Genomic DNA, 27,272 nt, shown 5'->3' on the forward strand with positions numbered 1-27,272 from the left:
ATGTCTCAAAGCATTGACTTCCTGGCTCGGGACTAGAATGGAACTGTGGAGTAGCTAGGGGTGTGACCCAGGCCTGGGAGAATTTAGCCACAAAGGAAAGAGAAGACTGAGAGTGATCTAATTGTCCTGTGGGGTGGGGGGGGGTGTCACATTGTCACAAGAAAATTTCCCAAACTAGTGTTTACCTGAGTTTGTACATAGCAGTCAACCTATAAATGATCTATGGGTTCACAGTGATCACAAGGCTAGAGTTGTTACCTTGTATACAACTTACAGCCTTTAATTGTATGCTCTGAAATTACACAAGCTAGTAAGCCACATTTAGGAAGCTGTTCCTCTTGCATGGTTTTAACCTCTCATGTTAGCTAAGCAACAGACCTTTCTGTAAACACTCATCCTGTGAGAACACCTACCTTGCCTACATTCATTAGTATTTTAAGACCTGTGATTAGGGTTTTTATATCTCTAGATCTGTACTGACCAGTATGGTAGACACTAACCATGTGTGACTATTTAAATTAAATAAAATTGAAATTTCAGTCCTCAGTTATAACTAGCCCATTTCAAGTACTCAGGCTATTGTGAATTTTCATATATCCTCATATATCCTCTGTTTGAATAAGTTCCTTGAACAGTTAAGAGAAATGCTGCCTATTTGAGAATAATGGTGCTCAGATAATCTAGTATCATTTTTATCTCAATTGCTATTGAAAGAATTTGTATTATTTTGTATCTGACAACGAAAAAGTTAATGTTTCAGTACAGTACTAAACCAAAGTAGAACACAGATTGCTTATGACATACTCTTCCCAAGTAGTTCTCAAGATATATTACAGCAATTCTTTTAGCCTGCTTATAAGTTCTTTGAGTATTGTATCATTGTAATTTTTAAATATATAGCAAAATCTTGATTTCCAAATTGCATTGGATATATTTCAGGTTATAAAATAATAGAGCTTTATGTGTTGTTATATTATTTTCTTTGCACCCTCCCCCAGCACTTTGAAATGTTTGGTACATGTAGACCCTTAGTATATATTTGTTGAATGAGTATCTAATAAAATAAGTTGACTATAATGGAGAAAAAATTCATGAGATTCAAGGTAAACTGGATAAAAATGTAGGTGTACCTAATTCAGGACTTTCTTCCCTGTTGTGTGAAAAAGCTATTTCCTATTGTAAAAATAACATACTGGCCTGACCTGTGGTGGCGCAGTGGATAAAGCATTGACCTGGAAATGCTGAGGTCGCTGGTTCAAAACCCTGGGCTTGCCTGGTCAAGGCACATATGGGAGTTGATGCTTTCAGTTCCTCCCTCCTTCTCTCTCTCTGACTCTCTCTCCTCTCTCTCTCTCTCTCTCTCTCCTCTCTAAAAATGAATAAATAAAATAAAAATAACATACTGTAAGAATACAAACTGAAAGTGTGATGTTTGGTTTCTGTATTATCATTGTCATCTGTCCAAAATTTAACTGGTCTGGTCACAAGCTCACCTTCTAAATCTTCTTCTGTAATTGCTTAATTTCTAATTTTGTTACTAGGTCATCAACCCTTCATATTTATAACCAAATTGTAGTTGTTGCTAGGAACCTGGCTAAGCACTTACCAAAAACAAAAACAAAAGCCTAAAAATAATTGCACTCCACCTTGGGAAATGATTTTCGAAGCAGATTTTCCTTGTACTCATCTCCTCAACAAATATAGTGGTGGAGCTGTCTTCCTCCCTCCCAAACTCTGGCGTGATGACTGCATCTGGAGTACAGGCCCAGGGTTCCAATGTGGATAAGCTGTTTTCATCTTGATTTGAATCTCTTCTGAACTCTGGAATCACTGGTGGAGTGTTGAGTAACACAGGCCAGCAAGTGCGGTGGAAATCATTAGACACAGTTCAACTAGGGCATGGCCTTCATTAGCCCTGCAGTGACTCCAGCTGTTAAAGCTTGGTATTCCTCATGTTGTTTTTAATACATTTTCTTAAGTCCCCTCCACCCCGAAGTCACCCACGACAGCTTCGTGGTCAACATTTGTTTTATATCTCAGTACATTAATATATATTGTTTCACTTTAAATATTTTAGATTTCCATGATAACTTTGGGAGGGTATATTTTGTTACCTGCATATTAAGATGAAGAAATTAAGGCTGAGAGAGGTTGGCCAAAGGGAATGGAAATACTGCAGGAGAGCAACTGCAGCTCTTTTGGCAGAGTGTAACTACTCAATGACTAGTAGTGATTACTCATTTTTCGTGTGTTACCTAATTTAATCTTCAAAACAGCCCAATATAGAAGTTATTTGTTATCTCAGTTTTACAGATGAGGAAACTCAAGCACAAAGCAATCAAATAATTTACCTAAGATTATAACACAGTTAGTGCAAGAACTCAGGTTCCAGAACCCATCTGACTCCAGAGCCCATGCTCTAACCATACTTCGCTGTTCTGCCCTCACATCCAAGGCTCTTTCTACTATAATACTCTACTTTTCTAGATAGATAGATTGGCGAAGAGAGGGTATAGGAGACTTTGGGAGACTGGATAGAGAGGGGAAATGGTTTATGACAGACTTATGGAGAAAAAGCAGAGGTCTGGGGTAGATTCAGTTGTCCTAAGAAGTGGCGTGATAGAGCACACAACTGAGTCTGGCTTCCTATCTCTACCTATTTCCTTAACTTAAAGCTAGTTTCCTTCTTGTATGACTTAAATAATATATTTTTTAAGATTTTATTTATTCATTTTATAGAGATGGGGGGGTAGGAGGAAGCATCCATTTGTATTTGCTTCCTGTTTGTGCTTTAACATGGAAAGCCTGGGGTTTCGAAGTGGCAGCCTCAGAGTTCCAGGTCGACTTTTTTTTTTTTTTTTTTTTTTTGTATTTTTCTAAAGCTGGAAACGGGGAAAGACAGTCAGACAGACTCCCCACATGCGCCCGACCGGGATCCACCCGGCACGCCCACCAGGGGGTGAGGCTCTGCCCCTCCAGGGCGTCGCTCTGCCACGACCAGAGCCACTCTAGCGCCTGGGGCAGAGGCCAAGGAGCCATCCCCAGCGCCCGGGCCATCTTTGCTCCAATGGAGCCTCGCTGCGGGAGGGGAAGAGAGAGACAGAGTGGAAGGAGAGGGGGAAGGGTGGAGAAGCAGATGGGCGCTTCTCCTGTGTGCCCTAGCCGGGAATCAAACCCAAGACTTTCACACGCCAGGCCGACGCTCTACCACTGAGCCAACCGGCCAGGACCCAGGTCGACTTTTTATCCACTGCGTCACCACAGGTCAGGCTAAATCATATTTTAATACATTATACTAGGTCTACCCTTTTGTTGGTTGACATTCCTATTCACTCTGCATATATATATATATATATATATATATATATATATTTTTTTTTTTTAGGTGGGACACCTGGACCACTCTGCATTTCAGCAGTGCTAGGTCATTGTAGTCACAAGCACTGTTATATCTATTTGAGTTAATGTAAACACAAGCTATTACCAATTACTTTTTGCATATTTTAATTACCTTTCCAATTTAGACTATTGAGTGTATTCTGGGGTTCAATAAATCTATGTAAACCTCAGAATTAGAATTGAGCAAGTCACATAGTCAGAGGTCTTCTGCAACCAGCAATGGTTTTCGGCATTAGAAATAATTCTTGAAATTGAGTTGGGTGCTGTGATTTGGGGCAGAGACCTGCCAATTGCAAGTCAGTAGCAACTACCAGGATTTTTTTAGACAGTGACTATTTACAAGACAGTGATACAGGGAGCTCAGTCAGTGTTTTCTTTGTTAACTATTTAATGATCTAACTAACCATCTGTTTGAAACAATTTCTGAACCACATATATTGGATTAATAGTAATATGATAAAAATTTCTCCACTCTAACATTTATGCTAGAATTTAGAGCTTAGGGGTTCACTTACGCTTTGTGCTGAAAAAGTTAACAGAACTGCTAGAATAACAAAAAGTAACTTGACTATTTCTTGTCTTGCAGTAGCATTTGTACCATGGGCTTAGTCCTGCCTCTCTGGAGTGACACCCTAATCCATTTGGATGGTGATGGGTAAGAGCTTCCCCTTTTTATCTTCCTACAGAAAGCCGGAGGGTGGGGTTCCATCTTAGTGCCCATTCATTCAGCTGAATGGGAGGCCCACTGTGCCCAACTGAACTGTCATGTCAGCAGCTCAATGAGTCCTTTTAAATTTCTGTTTTGTAAAGTGGAGTGAAAATGCAACTTGCCAATGCCTCTCACTTCTGTTCTTCTAGGCCAACTATGGTAAGAATCCAAACAAAGAGAACTAGTTTGTTGGCTCACTCTTTAATCTGAGCATGTGGGACTGTTGCAATGCTCTCCCAGAGGATGATATGTTCTGTTTCAAATAACCTCTTGCTGCCTCTGCCAGTTATCAGCCTACAGTATAACCCCTTTCTGTGCCAGTTCCTTCCAGTGACCCTCCACCCCTACCCTTGGTGTTTTTAGAATGTGTCCCCAAGAGACCAAGATGTTTGCTCCAGTTTATAAAACCAGAGTCACATTTGCTACAAACCCACAAGACTTCCAAATAGGAATATACAGCAGAACAGTTTGTCCGTAGCTACAGCTGGGAACTGTGTGTAATTCCCTAACTCCAGTGTGGGAGTCCCTTCATTCTGCTTAGTAGATAAAATCAGACAATTTGTTGAAGCTTTTCAGTCACGTCCAATACTCTTGTTAACATCTACGTGAAGTGTCTCATGATTCCTTCCACTGAGCCAGTAGTTAACTAGCCTGGGAAACAACCTCAAAAACTCACAACTGAAAAACTCACTCTCACCTGTGGATTTTTGTCTCTTTTTTTTTCCCTAGTGGGTTCAGCGTGTCAACAGATAACAGAGTTCACATATTCAAACCTGTATCTGTGCAGGCAATGTGGTAAGAGGACTTTTAATATTTCTGTGGAAGTATTTTATTGGAACAATATTTTGTGAGAACTAGAAATGGTACTTAACTTTGACAAAGTTATATAAATTTTACTACAATTCTCTTATGAAAATGCTTATCTGTTTGTGTGTATAGGATTTTGTGTGTTCTGTTTGTGTGGGCGTCATAGTTAAAGATGACTTAGAAGTTTCATTTTCAAATTATCACAATGAAGACCTTCAGCTCTGCTTAACAAGTAAAGTTCAGAGGTATTCTTAGACTCTAGATGATACTTAATGAATCAGATAGCCAGTTGGAACTGAGTTTTATAGGGACACATTGCCTAGATTTGTAGCAGTGTAGAGCTAAGTCTAAACATCACACTACCACTATATATTAGTTTCAATTTCTTAAGGTAATCAGGTATAGCTTTGATGGAGTTAGCTTATATATAGATAAGTTTTTCTTTAAATTGCTGGCAACTATTTACCAAACTCTTTGCATGGTGCAGGTAAAGCCTAGAAAAAATATTATAGTTGTTATAACCAGCAGCAGTTATATCGACTTTGGGGTTACACATTGTGTGTGTAAGGCATTGTGCCTAATGATTGGACCAACTCCCCAAAAGAGTATTATTAGCTCCTTGTTATGGATGAGAAAACTGAGGTTTTAGAGGTTACATAACTGGTCTTCAAGTATCTCGTATAGTTAAACAAATAGACTCTTACTCTTTCTCTAGATTAGAAAAATGATCTAATATAACCAGTGAATGATGTCTGTCCTCCAGTGAGGGATTTGAATTTTAGTTCCTCATTCAGTTGCCTGTTTTGTAGTAAAAGTCCCCGTGTGGAACAGAATGGACAGAACACAAGCCAAACAAGAAATAAAGGAGCCTGTAAAAGACTCCAGGGAGATAATTTACCCCTGAATAACAGGATTGATAGGCTTGAGTGGGTGGGGTCCTAAAACAGAGTCAACTGAACAATTAACAGTCTTATCATTTCATGCAGTAATTGAGGTAAGACAGAGTTTCAGGTCATGTGTTTAGACCAGATTTTTAGATTTAGGGCATATTTCACAGATAAATTTCTCATGGAAAACTTATGTCTGCCTTTGACTAAGGCTCAGTTAAAGGAAACTGACATTTCTAGTCCCAGGTACCAAGTAAACCAATGTAAGTCCCATAAGTGACAGTATTTTCAGTTATATTTGGGTGCAAAGTACAAAACAGACTTAATTCTTAAAACAGCGAAGATTTAGTAATCTTAGTTCAAGCCCTGGTGTTTTAAAGTAGACTGAGTAGTCCTAGCTCTGTTAACTTATTGTAGAATAAGAGTTTTTTTGGTATACCACCTGGGAGAAGTGAACTGAACGTCACAGAAAAAAAAAAGTAGATGATGTGTGATCAAAGCAGCATTTAAACCAGGTGTTTCCTTCACAGGAAGGTAGTCACTGCAGCCTCCCACTATTGTAGGTAGCCGTAGTATCCTTGAGTATATTTTAGGGCACTGGCACCAGGTGCTTGTGGCGTGTGTTTTTGAAGCATGTGTTTCCCTGATGAAGAAAACATGTATTAAATATCTAGTACATTGAACTAAGCTAGTCCTTACCTTTGAATCTATGTAATGAAACTGAAATTCACTGAGAATTTCCTGAATTTGACTTAATTCTCTAAGAATTTGGCTTACTTTGAATAATAGAAAACATTTTTAAAGATTCTGCAACTTCATTTTTAAAGAAAAGTGTGTTTTCCTGATAAAAATAAACTAGCATGTTTCTTTCTTTATCAAATTGGTAATGATATTATTTTTTATCAAATTGGTAATGATGTTTTACATTATATGGGGTTGACCAAGAACTAATGGAACAGAAATTGTTATTTCTATTGATGGAAGAATAAACTGACTCAACCAATATGCCTTATCATTTCACATGCCCTTTGACTTAGTAATTCTATTTCTAAGGTAATAATCATGGTTGTGTGCAAAAATTTTAACTGTGTTTATCAGTATTCTACTAACAGCATAAAATAAAAAACAATTTAAATGTCTGAAAAATAGGAATCAGATTATGATATATCCATGTTACTAAGTATGCAGCCATTAAAAATTAACTAGTTGGCCCTGGCCGGTTGGCTCAGCGGTAGAGCATCGGCCTGGCGTGCAGGGGACCCGGGTTTGATTCCCGGCCAGGGCACATAGGAGAAGCGCCCATTTGCTTCTCCACCCCCCCCCTCCTTCCTCTCTGTCTCTCTCTTCCCCTCCCACAGCCAAGGCTCCATTGGAGCAAAGATGGCCCGGGCGCTGGGGATGGCTCCTTGGCCTCTGCCCCAGGCGCTAGAGTGGTTCTGGTCGCTGCAGAGCGACGCCCCGGAGGGGCAGAGCATCACCCCCTGGTGGGCAGAGCATCGCCCCCTGGTGGGCAGAGCTTCGCCCCTGGTGGGCGGTGCTGGGTGGATCCCGGTCGGGCGCATGCGGGAGTCTATCTGACTGTCTCTCCCCGTTTCCAGCTTCAGAAAAATACAAAAAAAAAAGGAAAAATTAACTAGTTGAAGAATATTTATTGACATGGAAAAATGTTGATGACGAGGTATAAAATAAAAGAGAAAGTTAACCCTGGCTGGTTGGCTCAGCGGTAGAGCCTCAACCCAGCATGTGGAAGTCCCAGGTTCAATTACTGGCCAGGGCACATAGAAGCACCCATCTTCTCCACCCTTCCCCCTCTCCTTCCTCTCAATCTCTCTCTTCCCCTCCTGCAGCCAAGGCTCCATTGGAGCAAAGTTGGCCTGGGCGCTGAGGATGGCTCCATGGCCTCCACCTCAGGCGCTAGAATGGCTTCCGTTGCAATGGAGCAACACCCCAGATGGGGAGAGCGTCATCGCCTGGTGGGCACCCTGGGTGGGTCCTGGTATGACACATGCAAGGAGTCTGTCTGACTGCCTCCCCACTTCTCACTTCAGAAAATTGGGAAAAAAAGAAAGTTAAAATAGTATACAGAATATGGTCATATCTTTATTATGTATCTATGCATAGACAAAAAGACTAGAAAGGTGTATATTAAAACCGTACCAGTGGTTATTTCTGGGCAGTTGGATTACAGTGCCTAAAAGAATGCCTCATTCATAGTTGGAGCACAATTAGTATTTGTTGAATGAAAAGTCTTACTTGCTATAAATTTCTCTCTTTTAGCTGAGATCTCTGAATTTTCTAAAGTGAGCATGGATCACTTTTGTTATGAAAGAAAAAATTAAAAGGCATTTTTAATAAAAAGATGTAAATGGATTGGCCACAAAATTCTGTCATACAGTTAGTTATTTTCTCTTAGGAGAGACATTAGTTTATAGCTGATAAGACATTTCATTCAACAAATACTAACTGTGCTGCAACTAGACATTCTTTTAGGCGCTTAAACTACATCAGTAAACAAAATATAAAAAGATCCCTGTTCTTGTGTAGCTAACTTTCTAGAATTTCTGGCTTTAGCTTTTCCTACATAACAACCAAAAAGGTCCTTTTCAGTTCTGTTTACCTTTCCTGAGTTTAGAGTCAGAGATATGATTAATCTAAGAATAACCAGAGCTGTTCTTAGAAAGTAACTCAAGTGTATGAATAAATGGTTTAAAGAAAGTGGGAGACTAAGGCAGCAAGAATTTTAAACATCATTAGATCAGTACTTCCTGGACATTAAAGGACATGTTCTCAAGGCTTAGGGACATCTATCTATGTGATCTTTGGGGAGCTTCCAGGAATCATAGGGAATGTGTACTGTAACATGATTCTACGCCAAGGGAAACAAGTCTTTATGTATTGTAAATGGTTGCCATCTTTAGTTTGCTACGCCATGGTTCCAACTATGGGGTCATGAGTTCTATAGGTACCCAGATCTATTTTTCACTGTTGGATTGTCAATTCTCCTGTTCCCCTCTACCCCCAACTTAATAACGCCTCATATCTTTCATCAAGAACTGTCTAATCGATAGCTATAAATGGATAATTCAAGAGAGTCTTGAATTCCAGGAAGTAGATTCTCCAAAGGCCAAATTCTGTAGGATTTAAAAATTGGAAGAATCTGGAGTACACATGGAGCCTTTTAGTACCCCGTTATTTCACAGTGCTCATTTCCCTGCATATCTTTCAGGTCTGCACTACAGAGTTTACATAAGGCTTGTGAAGTGGCCAGAATGCATAACTACTACCCCGGCAGCCTGTTTCTCACCTGGGTGAGTTATTACGAGAGCCATATCAACTCAGATCAATCATCCGTCAATGAGTGGAATGCTATGCAAGATGTGCAGTCCCACCGGCCTGACTCCCCAGCTCTCTTCACTGACATGTAAGTCAGCTTGCTGAAGATCACGGAAGTCTTCTCTATTGTGTCTGAGGATCTCTCCTCTTGGGGAATTAATCTTAATCATCAGCATGAGTCTATACTCCAAAACTACCACAGAAAGAACCCTGTTCTTTTAGTTGTCTGGGAAGGCCTGAGGAGTTTCGCTCCTGGGCGCAGTGCAATCTTCATAGATAAGAACTGCAGTACCATAAAATCCCATTAATTCAGATTCCACTAATTTGAAATGAGTTTAAAGGAATTAAGCTGACGTCTGCCTTTGCATTATCTGTGAAAGAAATATTTAATAAAATTTATGACAAGCCTTAGGAAGGATGTTTCCAATACTTAAAGAAAAGATGTTTCTAGTCAGTTTAAAAGATTGCCTAATTCTGAACTGATTTCTGTTCAGATTTTTAAAAATATATTTTATAATTCACATGTCTTACTCAGCCCCAACTTTGCCTTGTTAATAAATCTGTCTCAGTAGGATTTTATTTAATCTCCCTGGTGTACTGTGAGTTAAATAAAGGCTCAAGGTGGAGCTGGTGTTTATTTCCTTTTTAGGTCTATGTGTTGAAACTTCTCTGACTATTTTAGAAATTTTTGCATACTTAGTTCCTGCTTTGGAAATTAATCAGGATGTTTGTTTTGCTCTAAATTGATCCTTCTGTACTTTCAAGGAATTCTATAGCTGGGAAAGAATAGTAGCTACTTAGATTATCTAACTATAAACCTGTGTTTACAAATTCCTAAAGTGATACCAAAATAGTTCATGATTTAAAAAAAAAGGCTTAATTTAGATCAGTGATTTTCAACCTTTTTTTTTCATGGCACAAACACACACTAATTACTAAGGTCAGTGCCCCTGACTAAATACAACCATTTTCATCTCATGGCACAAATAAATTAGTTACTAAAGAAGAAGAGGTCAGGGCCCCTTTTTCTTTAGTAATTAGTTTATGAGTGCCTGAGAAACAAAGGTTGAAAATCACTGATTTAGATAATGTTATAAATGATTTTTGTACTAGAAAAGGTGAAACTTCCAAGAATTGTGTGAACAGAATAGTCAGAAAAGCAGTGGAAGCATTTTTGCATAGGGTGTTACTGGTACTAGGACCTCTTTTTCATTAGCCTTAGTCCTTTCAAAATCCCATAGTAACAAAAAAGGTAAGGATTAGTTTGGCTTTGAGAATCTTGGGAAACATTACTAGTTTCCTGCGTTACAGATGGTTGGTTGGGATCGGAGGGACAGATGTCGCACGTGGCTCAAAAATGGGCATTTCTGAACCAGACTTACACGAAGGAAAGAAAACACATCTGATTTTTCATGATTTTATTAGAGAAAACTTGGAAATTACAGTACAAAAAAAAGAAAGTGAAATTGACCACAATTTCTCCATATTCCTAAGCAAAAGAAGTAATGTAAAATGTAGTCCCTGGCACATGGTAGAGGCTCATTAACTGTTAGTTCTTAGCATGTACGCTATAACCCCAGTTTTAAGATAATGTAATAAACAAATGTTAATCTGTTTACAGAATAAGACTGAAAGCTGTCAGTCACCATATTAATAATGATAGAAAGAGTTTCAGTGATTTTTATTTTCTTGTGTTTTTATGTCTTTTCCAAATTTTTCTCCAGTGAGATTGAGAGAAAATGTGTTTGTGTTGTAATGCTTTTTCCATTCCTGTTTCCTCCCTAAATCGACTAGAAAAGCCTTACAAAGTATGCTGAGAACACGGGAAGAATGTGTGCCAAAATGGACTTTAAATGCTCTACTGTGAATAAAGTTTATATTCTAAAATCCAAGGGAAGCGGGGGAGAAGGGAACATATGGATATGGTGCACCCCGTTTATGTCAAATGCTATGCCAGGCACTTCACAAGGTAGCTCATTTAATCCTCATAAGAACCTCATGAGGCAGATATTGTCACTGTCCTTATTTTATATAAAAGGAAAGAGGCTCAGAGTGAGGAAGGAATTTGTTTAAGTTCACATCACTAGTAAGAAACAGGACTATGAATTAAAACCTAAATGTGTCTGCTCCCAAACCACTCTGCCTCAAGCAAGTATGAAGGATTTGGATAAAGATTACTAAAACTAGGGAAGCCAAACCATGCACACAGGTGCTAATATTTGTTTGTACCAATATTTCTTTTTAATGGAAGACTGAAGTATAAGTTTGAACCATTAGCTATGCCCAGGAAAAATGGTGGAGAACATGATTATTAATTCTAGTCAAGATGGGGAAGCCTTGGCTGATTGACAGGGAAATGGCACAGGTATTAGCTGTATTCTGCAAGGTTCATGAGAAACTAGAAGCCCAAGTGGTAGGAGCCCCAAGGTTGTGGGGTCGGAACATCCATCTTTGGAGATTACTGAGGCTATTTTTGCAGCCAGTGATAAGGCTGTAGGCAGCAAGGGCAGGCAAGATGCCTGAAGGCTTAGTCCCTTTCCATCTCCAAATAAGGAGGTACAGAGCAGACACCTTTCTTGAGTAGGTAGGAGGGGAAAGACGGGACAGCCTCGCTCAAATTCTGCATAATATGAAATAATGCTTTTAGAGAGAAGCATCCAGTTACATTGAACCAATACCTGTCTAGTAATTGAAGGATCAGCTTCCTAGTTTGATTTCATATTAAAGTTCCAAGGGTAATTTTATTTTTAAAAGTCAGAAGACTAAAGGAAGCAACATAATCCTGCAGGTAGAATTTTATGCTGGACTGAGTGTTCTGGTTCTCCTGCCAGTGTATGTGATTGTTGGCATGTCATTTAACCCTTCAGCTGTTTATTTCCTTTATCTGTAAAATGGGGATAACAATTTCACAGAGATATTGGGAGAGCCTTTGTGAAAAGGAAAGCATTTGGATGGAAGTACTCCAGGTATAATATTTTTAATCCTTAAAACCCATTTTGGGTCTACAGCCAATCCACCCTGAACAGGCCTGATCTCATCTGATCTCAGAAACCCATATTAGAAAAGAATTTGCCTCACTGAATGAAGAGGGCAGAAATCACTCTTTCCCATTTTTCTAGAACCATGACAATGAATGAAGGAAGACCATTAGACGGCATTTTATGCTACAGAAGACCCGATCACTGGTTTACCGATCAGGGTCACACCACTGGTTTACCCTGTTTAGCAAGTGGTACTCAAGGGTACTTGATGGGAAAATATGGATTATGGTCCTCCATTAAAGTATTACACTCAGTATAGTCTATTTGTCTTTATTTCTTCATGGAGATATATATATACACACACACACACACACACACACACACATACACACATATATATATATATATATATCCTTCAAATAATATATATATCCTTCAAATAAGGATATATATATGTATATCCTTCAAATAATAATTTCTACATGTTTACATTCTGTATATTCTGAAAAGAAACTTTTAACAATTATCATTTTCTTTTGGCCATTCCTCCAGGATATAAATTTGAGGGTAATAGAGGCAAAGCCTGCCAATTTGGAAGCATAATCAAATGGCACATTCATTAACTTAAATTCCTTCCTAAGAAAAATCACCATTTCTCTCTTCTCAGACCAACTGAACGTGAACGAACAGAAAGACTAATTAAAACCAAATTAAGGGAGATTATGATGCAGAAGGATTTGGAGAATATTACATCCAAAGAGGTAAGAGACCTTACGCCCTCATTGTTTCTAGTCTAGGGTAGGAGTTGGATGGGTATGATCTAGAAATGGTAAGTGCTTGAAAGTACAAAAGTAATTACAGAGTTTAGAATACTGTGTCATCTTTGTTTCAGATACGAACTGAGTTGGAAATGCAAATGGTGTGCAACCTGAGAGAATTCAAGGAATTTATAGATAATGAAATGATAGTGATCCTTGGTCAGATGGACAGCCCTACACAGATATTTGAGCATGTGTTCTTGGTAAGTTTGGGGGCTACTTTTAAGTGGCATGCCAACAGTAGTCCATACCAACTCATGGGGAGGGGGCAACCATTAAATTTCACTTAACAATTGGAAAGAATTTTTGTGTTATATATAGAATATTTAAATAAGATGTAACTTACATTAAAAACAAAGGTAATAGGCCCTGGCCGGTTGGCTCAGTGGTAGAGCGTCGGCCTGGCGTGCAGAAGTCCCAGGTTCGATTCCCGGCCAGGGCACATAGGAGAAGCGCCCATTTGGTTCTCCACCCCCCCCCCCTTCCTCTCTGTCTCTCTCTTCCCCTCCCGCAGCCAAGGCTCCATTGGAGCAAAGATGGCCCAGGCGCTGGGGATGGCTCCTTGGCCTGTGCCCCAGGCGCTAGAGTGGCTCTGGTCGAGGCAGAGCGACACCCCGGAGGGGCAGAGCATCGCCCCCTGGTGGGCAGAGTGTCGCCCCTGGTGGGCGTGCCGGGTGGATCCCGGTCGGGCGCATGCGGGAGTCTGTCTGTCTCTCCCCATTTCCAGCTTCAGAAAAATACAAAAAAAAAAAAAAAAGTAATAAATACCATCTCATCGGTTTTTAATTTTTTTTACTGTTATCTGTGCTCTTAAGTTTATTTGCTAAGTCTTTTGCATGGTAGAAATGTTATGTAAGGTGAGCTTCTCATCTGTTTCCAATTTCTCATTCAATGACATCATAAAATTGACTATGGTGGGAAAATTTACACCAAGGAAATAGGCAAATGCTACAAATCAGGCTCTTTTCCCCATGAGTTATTAAATATCTCATCTGTTCTTCATAATAGTCAAAGTAAAAAACAGATGAGTCCATAATAGTTTTCTCAGTCTACCCAAATGAGATGATCCTTTAAGGTATCTTAAGGTCTGATATATCTGAGCAGAGCAAGTGGGATTCCTGAGAAGCTATTGGACTTTTAAACATTTTGAAACTTGTAGCTATATTTTGAGTCCCCCAAATACTTTTGAGATTACCAAAAATTTGGTAACTTAAAATTGTTCTTATTCTATTAACCAGTGTCACCCCAATTAAAATAAATAAATAAAAATTTTCTTCATGGTTCCTGAATGTTCAACAATATGTAATTAGCCCAAGGATACCTCTCTGACAAATAGATTAGGAAAGCTAAAATCCTAAGACACATTTCCCTCCCAAATGTTAAAGAGTTCTAGTTTTCATCTGTATGTAGTAGTGAAAACAAGGTTCACAAGGACAATTAAAATTGGGGGTGGGAGTGGAAAGATGCCAAAACCTTGTTTTTGTTTCCACTTCCCACACACTTTGACCAAAAATGCTAACAAGGAACTAAATTCGATTGGTTTGAATTTTACTTCCTTTCTCTGGTGAGGACATTTGTGAGCTGGTGAAATGATTAGAAGCTGGGAAACAGGAAAGAAGAAGAATAAATTGCACAGGAACTGACTAAACTGAGTCATCTCACCCTGAATATTCAAGAGTTTTATTTCACCAAGCAGTCAGACTGTGTCATAGAAGTCTTGTGCCCTGAATTAATCTGTTGACACTCTTAGAGTATGTATGCTTATAGTGTGATTCATAGTGGTGTACAGCTATGGAATTACTCATGAAAAACTGAGCTGGGAGGGGAGCTTCTTTTCCATTACTTTAACTTGGCCAGTGTGTGTTGCCATTTCTGAATGTAGATCATACTACAAAGCTGTCATTGACCTTTCTATTTGTAAAGCACTTGCCTTTGTTGTCTTTTATGTATACTTCCACAAGGATTCATGTATTCCCTGCTCTTGTATTGTTGGGAAGAATTTTTGTGTTATCTATGGAAAACATATGAGTCACTCATTCAAATGGACCCTGCTCCAAACTGATTCCATGTAGCATGACATTTTTATGAAGGCAAGTGCCCATAGCCAGCAATAGCTCATGTTTGAAAGTGACTAACTTAACTTTTTCATTGAGCTTGGATTTTATTTTTATTTTGGGGGTTTTGTTTTGTTTTGTTTTTTACAGAAGAAGAAAAAGAGAAACATTGATTTATTATTTATGCATTCCTTGGTTGATTCTTGTATGTGCCCTAAGTATTAAACCTATAATCTTGGTGTATCAGGACAGCACTCGAACCAACTGAGTACCACCAGCCAGGACCATTGAGCTAGGATTTTAATACCTAAAAGAATATAGACATGAATATAAAATGCATTCAATATCTGACTGGTCAAACTATTTATTGCAGTCATCTTTCCCTGTGTCTCTGATGCCACTCCTTCAAGAACTATCTTCTTTTTAACCCCCTCTTTAAACAGTATATTTTAGGAATATAAACAAATATTAATATACTACTCACAAAAATTAAGGGATATTTCAAAATGAATATGAAGCAATAAAAAAAGAAACATTTGATTTTTTCTTTATTAAACAAAAACATCAGAAAAGCAAACAAGTCAAAGAAAGTTCAATTATGCAAATGAGATGTAAAACCAACTTTTATTTCATTGGTGAAAATGCACTCTACAAAAAGCTGAAAGTACTGGAGAATCTGCAATGTTCCCTGATCCCCTAATTTTTGTGAGCAGTGTAGTCCTCTTAAGCAGAAAGAACAATTCAGTTCTTCCCAAATTATAGTACGTAATCAATGATAAATTCATTTGAGTGTTTGTACCATCAATTCATAGTATTATTTCATGATTATTGGCATATTCTTATGTTTTGAGTTTTCTCTTTTTTTTTTTAATTTTTCTGAAGTGAGAAGCAGGGAGGCAGAGAAACAGATTCCCACATGTGCCCAACTGGGATCCACCCAGCAAGCCCACTAGGAGGCGATGCTCTGCCCATCTGGGGCGTTGCTCTTTTGCAGCCAGAGCCATTCTAGTGCCTGAGGCAGAGGTCCTCAGCCCCCAAGCCAACTTTGCTCCAATGGAGCCTTGGCTGCAGGAGGGGAAGAGAGAGAGAGAGAGAGAGGACAGGGGAGGGTGGAGAAACAGATGGGCGCTTCTCCTTTGTACCCTGGCTGGGAATTGAACCCAGGACTCCCAAACACTGGGCCAAGGATCTACCACTGAGCCAAACAGCCAGGGCCTATTTTTCTTCCCCCCCCCCTCCAGAAGTTAGAAGCAGGAGGCAATCAGACAGACTCCTACATGCACCCAACTGGGATCCACCCAGAATGCCAACCAGGGGCAATGCTCTGCCCATCTTGGTGTCACTCTGTTGCGGCTGAAGCCATTCTAGCGCCTGAGGCAGAGGCCATGGAGCCATCCTCAGCGCCTGGGCCAACCTTGCTCCAATGGAGCCTTGGCTGCGGGAGGGGAAGAGAGAGACAGAGAGGAAGGAGAGGGGGAGAGGTGGAGAAGCAGTTGGGCGCCTCTCCTGTGTGCTCTGACTGGGAATCAAACCCAGGACTTCCACAAACTGGGCCAATGCTGTACTGCTGAGCCAACCGGCCACGGCTGGGCCTATTTTTCTTATTATAAAAATAATTCATATTCATTGTAGAAAACTTTAAAAAAATTTAGAAAGCAATAAATAACATTTAATCGTCACCAAGAAAGGTACGTTCCATTATCTTTTATTATACAGTGTGTCCGTAAAGTAATGGTGCACTTTTGACTGGTCACAGGAAAGCAATAAAAGACGATAAAAATGTGAAATCTGCACCAAATAAAAGGAAAACTCTCCCAGTTTCATACCTATTCAGTGCAGTTCGATGTGGGCTCACGCACAGATTTTTTAGGTAGCTATCCCGTATAGCCTCTACAGACTCGTCACTGACTGATGGCCTACCAGAACGGGGTTTCTCCACCAAACTGCCCATTTCCTTCAACTGCTTATCCCACCGAGTAATGTTATTCCTATGTGGTGGCACTTCGTTATAAATGCGCCGATATTCACGTTGCACTTTGGTCACAGATTCGAATTTAGCGAGCCACAGAACACACTGAACTTTCCTCTGTACTGCCACATCTCGACTGGCATGGCCGTGGGCTGCTCCGCTGTATACACGGTGTTATGTCATCATCCTACAGAAACTGGGAGGGTTTTCCTTTTATTTGGTGCAAATTTCACATTTCTATTGTCTTTTGTTGCATTCCTGTGACCAGTCAAAAGTGCACCATGACTTTACGGACACACTGTCTAAAACTGTTTTCCAGTCTTTTTAATTTGTTTGGTATGTATCTATGTTCTTTTTTTTAGCAAGCAAGAGAAACAGGAAGGGAGAGAGATGAGAAGCATCAACTCAATAGTTACATCACTTTTAGTTTTTAATTGATTGTTTCTTATACATGCCTTGACCAGGGGGCTCAAGCCAAGCCAGTGACCCCTTGCCCAAGCCAGTGACTTTTGGGCTCAAGCCAGCAACCATGGGATCATTTTAATGATCCTACACTCAAGCTGGCAACCCTGTGCTCAAGTCGACGACCTCAGGGTTTCAAACCTGAGTCCTCAGCATCCTAGGTCAGTGCACTACCACTGGTCAGGCTCTATGTTCATACTTTTGAAAAAGGAAAATCTATTCTGCTTTAGATTCAATTCTGTGTTAAAAGACATTTTTTCCACTGTGAATATTTTTCTTATTTGAGAACAAACTTTCAAATTGGAGAATTCTGAAATTTAACTCTTACCTAACAAAATAAGTAGATGAACAGGTTGTCTAAACATCTTGTACTTTTTTTTTATGACTTCCTCCTTTTGTTTCCACTACCATGTCCTGTGTCCAAACCCCTGTCTTCTCCAGTGAGTGCTCTGGCTTTCCCAGCAATCGACACAGAAAATGAGGTCTTATCCAGGCTGCGAATGGTGGTGTTAATTTTTTGCAAAGTCATTTCATCTTGTGCATAGCTACCATGCCTGGAGCACAACTCTACTGTGTGAAGCGAGGGGGCAGGATTTCTCCCCTCCGTCTGTAAGAACGCTCAGCTCTGCAGGGCTTTACAGTGTTCTGCACAGAGATGTTTATTTGAAAAGGTATCCAGCTGGTATGGAGAAGAAAGTGTAGAGCATAATTTAAAGAAAATCTGTAGCAAGAAGAGAGGATTTATTGGTTGGAAGCCAGGGTATTTCCAGAAAAAATTCTTCCACACCCATAAGAGTGTACTATTTCTCTGAGCTGGAAGCCTTTGCCCAACCAGATCTCAATATCAACAGCTCTCCTGGAGGCTGTCCGATTTGGCTGAGAAAAAGCTAAATATGAACACAGACCCTTTGCAGAAAGGCAAGCAGCTTTTTTAGTTAAACAAAGCAAACACAGGAGTATTGTACACACAACCAATAATTCTGTTCCTGGTGCTCGCTTCAGCAGCCCATGTACAATAATTTTGTTCATGACAGAGCTAGTCAGAATTTTTACTGCTGATATCTTTTTCACAATTTGACATTACACATCCTTTTAGAATAGTGTTTATTTTTCAAAGAATAATTAAGCCTCAAATTGGTGGTTGCTTTTTTACAATAGGTACAGAGAAATGGAGAATATGTGAATAGATGATGCAGTAATCAAATGGGCTATTTTCATTCTATTCATGATTTTTGCTCCTCTACTAGAAATGTATAGGATAAAGTTAAAAGAGATCTTGTGCCTGGTTACCACAGTAATGTGACTTAACCATTGAGGCTGTAGGTATGATGAAGAAGATATGGGGAAGGGGCCCTGGCCAGTCAGTTCAGTTGATTAGTGTTTTCCTGGGGCACTGAGGTTGCAGGTTTATCCACAGTGGGGCACATATGGGAATCAACTAATGAATGAATGCACAACTAAGTGGAACAACGAATGCTTCTCTCTCTCTCTCTCTTCCCCCTTTCCTCTCTCTGTCTCTCTAAAAATTAATCATTAAATAATTTAAAAAGATAGCGGCAGGGATACCAATTCTTGGAGATTATGTCAAGTTGCATTAATTTTAGCAGAACCCCAGTACACTTCTTCTTATTTGCCATAAATGTGCTGTCCTCATCTATTTTGCTTGGGATATTTGGACCCCAACAAGGTTATTTCCTGAGGATAAAACTGAAAATAAATCAGTCACTTGGGTCTTTGGGCCAGAGTACAGTGTATCAGAACCATAGTGAAAAGATGTTAATGAACTTACTTAAAAATATATTATAGTCCCAAGATTTCATTTTACATTTCAGGAAAATTAGAAAATGCTTTGCATAATTACATAGAACAGAGTGAAAATCCTCCATGGAATTAAGTCATTGTAAGCCTGAGATGCAGAGAGAGGAAAAAAAAGATTGATTCTGTGGAAGACCCCAAGGGGCTAATGTGAATGGCATTTGTATTGAGGGCAGAAAAGTAATTACACCACATTGACTCCAGTTTTTTTTTTTTTCAAGTTGAACTTGAAGCAGCTCTAACCACAGCCCAAGTCATTTACACAGGCTTCACTGAGCCAGTAGCCAAGGCTTTTAATTTATTTTGTTTCTGGATATGTGTCATTTCAGATTGTCAGGTTGAATTTTCTCTGGACATGTAGATAAAAACCATGAACTTCCTCATCGTATCAGGGTTATTTCCATCGAGCTGGACAGAGTTCATCAAAGGATTTCTAAATTAAGAGTTTAGGTGGTCACATTTCCCTGGCTCCAGTTTAAGCCGCTCAACACTGTATTGTATGGCTTCTGTCTCCTTGAAGTCCTTTGTAGTTCTTGCCTCTTTCTTTGGTGTGGGAGCTAGTTTTCTAAGGTTGAACATAGAGCCCTTAGAACTTCCCATAATTTTTTAAAGCAAGTCAGCTGAGCCTAGTCTGTAGAAAAGATCAATTGTCTATCACTTACGGGAGCTTCAGTACTATATCCTTCAGATCTTCCAGTTAAATGGCTAAATTACATTTCACTTGTAAAATGGTGATAGTGCTTACATAACACTTAACAATTTTCAGAGTGCTTTATTTACTTTTTTCATTTGATCTTTCAGCAAATATTTGTTGATCCTCTTTACTGTGCCAGGCATGAAACTATTGATATTTGTGGAGTGTGATCTAATTCCATAGAGAGAATGATGAGCCATTTCAGATACATATGGAAGACTAATGGAATAAGGATACAAAGGTGACCCTTGGATTAGAGAATTAGGAAAGGTCATTAATAACATTACAAGAGGTCTGAAGGCAGGAGCCACAGTCCTGTGGGTTGGGACGCATGGGAAATGAGGAATTAGAGAAAGTGTTAGATTATGTTTCTGTGAATCTTGGCTATAAAGGGAAAGAAAAAAGGACAGTGTAGAGGAGGATTTAGAATGCAGAAATAGTTTTTCCACTTTAATTTAGAGAAACTGATTTTGTTTGTTTGTTTGCTTATAAATAGCGGAATTTTGCCCTGGTTGGTTGGCTCAGTGGTAGAGCATCAGTCTGGCGTGTGGAAGTCCCAGGTTCGATTCCCAGTCAGGGCACACAGGAGAAAGGACCATCTGTTTCTCCACCCCTCTTTTCCCCCTTCTGTTTCTCCCTCTCCCTCTCCCTCTCCCTCTCCCTCTCCCTCTCCCTCTCCCTCTCCCTCTCCCTCTCCCTCTCCCTCTCCCTCTCCCTCTCCCTCTCCCTCTCCCTCTCCCTCTCCCTCTCCCTCTCCCTCTCCGTCTCCCTCTCCCTCTCCCTCTCCCTCTCCCTCTCCCTCTCCCTCTCCCTCTCCCTCTCCCTCTCCCTCTCCCTCTCCCTCTCCCTCTCCCTCTCCCTCTCCCTCTCCCTCTCCCTCTCCGTCTCCCTCTCCCTCTCCCTCTCCCTCTCCCTCTCCCTCTCCCTCTCCCTCTCCCTCTCCCTCTCCGTCTCCCTCTCCCTCTCCCTCTCCCTCTCCCTCTCCCTCTCCCTCTCCCTCTCCCTCTCCCTCTCCCTCTCCCTCTCCCTCTCCCTCTCCCTCTCCCTCTCCCTCTCCCTCTCCCTCTCCCTCTCCCTCTCCCTCTCCCTCTCCCTCTCCCTCTCCCAGCATGGCTCAGTTGGTTCAAGCGCTTCAGCCATGGGCACTGAGGATGGCTCCATGGAGCCTCTGCCTCAGGCACTAAAAATATCTCTGTTGCGAGCATGGCCACAGATGGGCAGAGCATCGGCCCCAGACGGGGGTTGCTGGGTGGATCTAGTGCTTGTGGGAGTCTGTCTCTATCTACCCTCCTCTCACTTGAAAGAAGAATAAATGAATGAGTGAGTGAGTGAGTGAGTGAGTGAATGAATGAATGAATGAATAGCTAGCTAGCAGAATTTATTTCTCACAGTTCCAGAGGCTGAAAGTCTAAGATCAAGGTGCCTGCATGGTCAAGTGGGGGCCCTCTTCCAGGTTACAGACTTCTCTTTGTATTCTCACATGGCAGAAGGAATTGAGAGAAACTTGATATTTGTAATTTGAGGGGAAGGTACCCATTAGAGATATAGGATTAGAGTGAGAGGAGTGATCCATTTTATGGATAAGGAAAATGAAGACAGGTTAAGCAGTTTGTCCAGTGCCCCAAGGTCAGAGGGAGAGTTGAGACTTGAACCCAAATCTTCTAATGCTAAATTCTATTTAATGCATAATTCTGAAATAGGTAAATTCTTATTTTTAAATGTTTGTCTTTTCAAACAACATGAACAGATAGCTCAAATATAGAAATGGACCTGCAATGTTGAAAAATAACTCACTTTAACTCTTAAGAGAAATTCAAATTGAAATTACACTGAGATAACATTTCACACCTATCAGATTGGCAAAAGTTCAAAAGCTTAAACACACATTTTGTTGGCGAGACTGTGGGAGAAGTGGCACTCTCATACATTGCTGATGGGAATGCAGAATTGTTTTAAACTCTATGAAGGGGCGTTTAGTAGTGGCTGACTAAACTATACATTACTAGCCCTGGCCAGTTTGCTCAGTGGTGAGTGTCAACCCTATCGATTGAAGTCCTGGGTTCAATTCCTGGTCAGGGCACACAGGAGAAGTGACCATCTGCTTCTCCACTGCTTCTCCTTCCCCTTCTCTCTCTCTTTTTCTCTGTTCCCCTCCCTTAGGCAAATATGGCTTGATTGGTTTGAGCACATCGTCCCCAGGCACTGAGGATGACTCCATGGAGCCTCTGCCTCAGGTGCTAAAAATAGCTCAGTTGCAAGCACAGCCCCCGATGGGCAGAGCATTAGACCCAGACGGGGAGTTGCTGGGTGGATTCCAGTCGGTGCATGTGGGAGTCTGTCTCTCTATCTCCCCTCCTCTCACTTGGAAAAGAAGAAAAAATAAATAAATAAGTAAACTATACATTTACCTTGACCCAGAAATCTTGCCTCCACAAATATGAAACATCATTCACAGGAAAGTGGCTGAATAAACTATTATATTTATAGTATAGTTGAATAAACTATACTACCCAATGATGTACTATGCAAATATAAGAAAGAATAAGGAAGATCTCTATGAATTATGATGTGGAGTGATTTGTATATTTTAAAGTAAAGAGTAAAAAGTATGTAGTATAATATTTTTTGTAGGATGTAGTAATAAGTATATATTTGCTTATATATGTTTTATAAAATAAAGGTAGAATAAACCAGAAACCAATAAAAATGGTTATCTATTGGGATTGAAGAGGTAGGGGTGGGAAGTGAGACTTCAAGTTTACTTTTAAGTAAACTTGGTTTTCAACCCTGTGAAAGTTTTGCATATTCAGAAACTTTAAATCAAAAGTAATGGAATTGAAAAATTAAAAATTATTTTTTAAAAAATGGAAAAATTAAATACAAACAGGAACAAATGAACCCAAATATAGATCAAATTGATAACTTCACAGAAAGAAATTAATTTAGGTAACTTGAATGCATAATGCTCTGTGGGGTATAATAAGAAAAAAAAAGAACTGCAAAGAAAATTTGAACTTAGCAGGTTTCTTTTTTTTTTTTTATCTTTTTTTTTTTTCTTTTTTTTTTTCATTTTTCTGAAGCTGGAAACAGGGAGAGACAGTCAGACAGACTCCCGCATGCGCCCGACCAGGATCCACCCGGCACGCCCACCATGGGGCAACGCTCTGCCCACCAGGGGGCGATGCTCTGCCCCTCCGGGGCGTCGCCATGTTGCGACCAGAGCCACTCCAGCGCCTGAGGCAGAGGCCACAGAGCCATCCCCAGCGCCCGGGCCATCTTTGCTCCAATGGAGCCCTAGCTGCGGGAGGGGAAGAGAGAGACAGAGAGGAAAGCACGGCGGAGGGGTGGAGAAGCAAATGGGCGCTTCTCCTGTGTGCCCTGGCCGGGAATTGAACCCGGGTCCTCCGCACGCTAGGCCGACGCTCTACCGCTGAGCCAACCGGCCAGGGCCTAGCAGGTTTCTTATTGGTTGTGGTATTGATGTAATGTGGAGATTCTCACTGTGGATCAGGGAAATATAAACGGTGGGGAGGGAGCAGGGAGAAAGGAAGAGTCTTGCGGTGTTGAATTTGAATCAGAGGTACCAGTATAAACCAATTATATTTTTGGAAGTATTTCCCAGATCTGTCTACTGAAAAATTTTAGAAGCATTAATCATGAGCATACCTAATTAATGCCCAGATCTTGATTATAAAATACCATTCTTCACTAAAAGAAGCCAGGGCTCCTTGGAGAAATGTTGGATTTCACTCACAAAGTGAACCGGGAACAATTTTTTTTGTACCAGAAAGTAAGGAATTGCTAAAGACTAATGGGGTTAATATCAAAACAAGCCTGCTTGAAAAGATTCCCACTGGCCAAATCCAGGACAGTTTGAATGTCTAAAAAAAATGACAATAATACAGTGTGTCTGTAAAGTCATGGTGCACTTTTGACCAGTCACAGGAAAGCAACAAAAGACGATAGAAATGTGAAATCTGCACCAAATAAAAGGAAAACTCTCCCAGTTTCATACCTATTCAGTGCAGTTCTATGTGGGCTCACACACAGATTTTTTTAGGGCTCCTTAAGTAGCTATCCTGTATAGCCTCTACAGACTCGTCACTGACTGATGGCCTACCAGAACGGGGTTTCTCCACCAAACTGCCCGTTTCCTTCAACTGCTTATCCCACCGAGTAATGTTATTCCTATGTGGTGGCACTTCGTTATAAACGTGCTGATATTCACGTTGCACTTTGGTCATTCACGTTGCACTTTGGTCACGGATTCGAATTTAGCGAGTCACAGAACACACTGAACTTGCCTCTGTACCGTCCACATCTTGACTGGCATGGCCGTGGGCTGCTCCGCTATATATACAGTGTTACGTCATCATCTGCACATGCGCACATGCTGCCACATCATCCTACAGAAACTGGGAGGGTTTTCCTTTTATTTGGTGCAGATTTCACATTTCTATTGTCTTTTATTGCTTTCTTGTGACCAGTCAAAAGTGCACCATGACTTTATGGACACACTGTAGATTATAACACTAAATACAAAAATAATTCAAGAGCCTGACCAGTGGTGGCTCAGTGGATAGAGCATTGACCTGGGACACTAAGGACCCAGGTTTGAAATCTCAAGGTTGCCAGCTTGAGCCCAAAGGTCGCTGGGTTGGAGTCCAAGGTTGCGGGCTGAGGAAGGGGTTACTGGCTTGGCTGGAGCCCCTCTTTCTTCCAGTCAAGGCACCTATGAGAAGCAATCAATCAACAACTAAAGTAATGCAACTACAAGTAGATGGCTTCTAATTTTTCTCCCTTCCTACCTATCTGTATCTTGCTTTAAAAAAAAAAAGAATTCAAGAATTCATACTGACACACAAATAAAGGGTGGGAACATTGATTAGATGAAGGTCACTTTTACAGAAAAATGCCAGCTAACATGCATAAGGAATGATGGAATTAGAAAATCACCATTTTGTAGTCTCCAGTAAAATAATTGATTTGGGCAAGATGAGCAGCTGATGCTGAAACCTTAAAGTAAAAGATTATTATGAAACAGGATATTTACATGGCTTCAAAGATACTTATACCTAAAGATGACTAATGATTTGTAAAGGAACCTTTACAATTGAAGGATGTAGCAGGCACAAATGTACTACCAAGAACTCAAAGTCAGCATGACAAATAATAGAACAAGCTGACATCATGTGCCTCGGGATTTGGTGCAGTTGGAAGTACACACATCACCGTTGTAATATTCTCACCAAGAACGCTGACCTTAATCTAGTCATCAGGAAACAGACAAATCTAGGTTGTGGGGAGTTCTCCCAAGATTAAAGACCTGTAGTCTACAAAAATGTCAGTATCATGAAAGATAAAGTAAAGGTAAGAGTGGACTGGTCTAGATTAAAGGAAGTAGAGACATAGCAACTAAATGCAAAGTATGATCCTTGATTGAGTGAATATAAAGTACATTTTGAGGGCAATGTTTGAAATTCAAATATGGATGAAAGGTTGTTACTATGTTGATGCTATTTTTCTTGGTTGTAAAAATGGAATTATGTAGGAGAATGTTTTTCTTAAAATATACATGATGGAGTATTAAAGTGAAGTAGCGTGGTGCTCAAATTACTTTTAAATGGTTCAGGGAAGAAAGTAAGATATACATTGAAAGAAAAGGAAGAAAAAAGAGAAAACGTGTCAAAATATTAAATATTGATGTATCTTTTAGATAATCTGTAGAAGCTCCTTAAATTTTATGTCATATTTCCCTCTTTTTTTTTTTTTTTTTGGTATTTTTCTGAAGCTGGAAACGGGGAGAGACAGTCAGATTCCTGCATGTGCCCGACCGGGATCCACCCGGCACGCCCACCAGGGGGCGACGCTCTGCCCACCAGGGGGCAATGCTCTGCCCCTCCAGGGCATTGCTCTGTTGTGACCAGAGCCACTCTAGCTCTTGGGGCAGAGGCCAAGGAGCCATCCCCAGCGCCCCGGCCATCTTTGCTCCAATGGAGCCTCGGCTGAGGGAGGGGAAGAGAGAGACAGAGAGGAAGGAGAGGGGGAGGGGTGGAGAAGCAGATGGGCGCTTCTCCTGTGTGCCCTGGCCGGGAATCGAACCCGGGACTTCTGCACGCCAGGCCGACGCTCTACCACTGAGCCAACCGGCCAGGGCCTTTCTTTTTTTTTTTTAAGCAAGAGAGACAGGGGCAGTGAGACAGGAAGGGAGAGAGATGAGAAGCATCAGAGCAATTCTTCATTACGGCACCTTAGTTGTTCGTTGATTGCTTTCTCATATGTGCCTTAACTGGGGGGCTCCAGCAGAGCTAGTGACCCTCACTCAAGCCAGCGACCATAAGGTCATGTCTGTGATCCCACACTCAAGCTGGTGAGCCCACACTCAAGCTGGCAACCTTGGGGTTTCGAACCTGGGTCCTCAGCGTCCCAGGCCAATGCTCTATCCACTGCACCACCAACTGGTCAGGCTCCTTCATTTGTTTGACAGAAGCTGTTGTTTCCCTCTTTACACATACAGACACACTACTCTCTGACCTCAACTCCTTACATGCAATATAATGCATTAGAAATAGTATGGAGGCCCTGGCCGGTTGGCTCAGTGGTAGAGCGTTGGCCTGGCGTGCAGAAGTACCGGGTTCGATTTCCGGCCAGGGAACACAGGAGAAGCACCCATTTGCTTCTCCACCCCTCCCCCTCTCCTTCCTCTCTGTCTCTCTCTTCCCCTCCCGCAGCCAAGGCTCCATTGGAGCAAAGATGGCCCGGGCGCTGGGGATGGCTCTGTGGCCTCTGCCTCAGGCGCTAGAGTGGCACTGGTCGTGACATAGCAAAGCCCCGGATGGGCAGAGCATCGCCCCCTGGTGGGCAGAGCTTCGCCCCTGGTGGGCGTGCCGGGTGGATCCCGGTCGGGTGCATGCGGGAGTCTGTCTGATTGTCTCTCCCCGTTTCCAGCTTCAGAAAAATGCAAAAAAAAAAAAGAAAGAAATAGTATGGGCTTTAGAATGAAATCTAAGTTTAATTCATAATAATGTCACTTTGTTTATTCGACAAATGTTTATTGAATACCTGCAAGGTATCTGGCAGTATACCGTACAGGGGTTACGATAGAGAACAAAAGCAGCTTACATTGTACTGGGGGGAAGAGTAGTAAATAAGCATATAAACAAATACATAAATCAAAATTGTGATAATATTTTGAAAAAAATCAGTACTATAAATAAGAATACAGACATTTAACTTAGATTGAAGGATGGTCAAAGATACCTTTCCAACAATGGGATCTTTAACAGAAATTATCTGAATTCTATTAGAGTTGGTATTCTTATCTGTAAAAATGAAGTTAACTTT

At 40.8% G+C, this 27,272-nt stretch overlaps 1 protein-coding gene across 2 annotated transcripts in view; it reads left to right on the forward strand.

The window, feature by feature from the left end:
- The window catches only part of SSH2 (slingshot protein phosphatase 2), a 300,617-nt gene that overhangs the window by 243,989 nt on the left and 29,356 nt on the right, over window positions 1–27,272 (forward strand). For both annotated transcript variants that reach the window (XM_066363589.1, XM_066363588.1), the window contains 5 exons: window positions 3,986–4,054; window positions 4,838–4,903; window positions 9,029–9,223; window positions 12,784–12,877; window positions 13,009–13,137. In XM_066363589.1, the coding sequence (XP_066219686.1) occupies window positions 3,986–4,054; window positions 4,838–4,903; window positions 9,029–9,223; window positions 12,784–12,877; window positions 13,009–13,137 (553 nt within the window). The remainder of the gene's footprint in view (window positions 1–3,985; window positions 4,055–4,837; window positions 4,904–9,028; window positions 9,224–12,783; window positions 12,878–13,008; window positions 13,138–27,272) is intronic.

Source organism: Saccopteryx leptura, chromosome 2 (genome assembly GCF_036850995.1).
Source record: "Saccopteryx leptura isolate mSacLep1 chromosome 2, mSacLep1_pri_phased_curated, whole genome shotgun sequence".
NCBI lineage: Eukaryota > Metazoa > Chordata > Mammalia > Chiroptera > Emballonuridae > Saccopteryx > Saccopteryx leptura.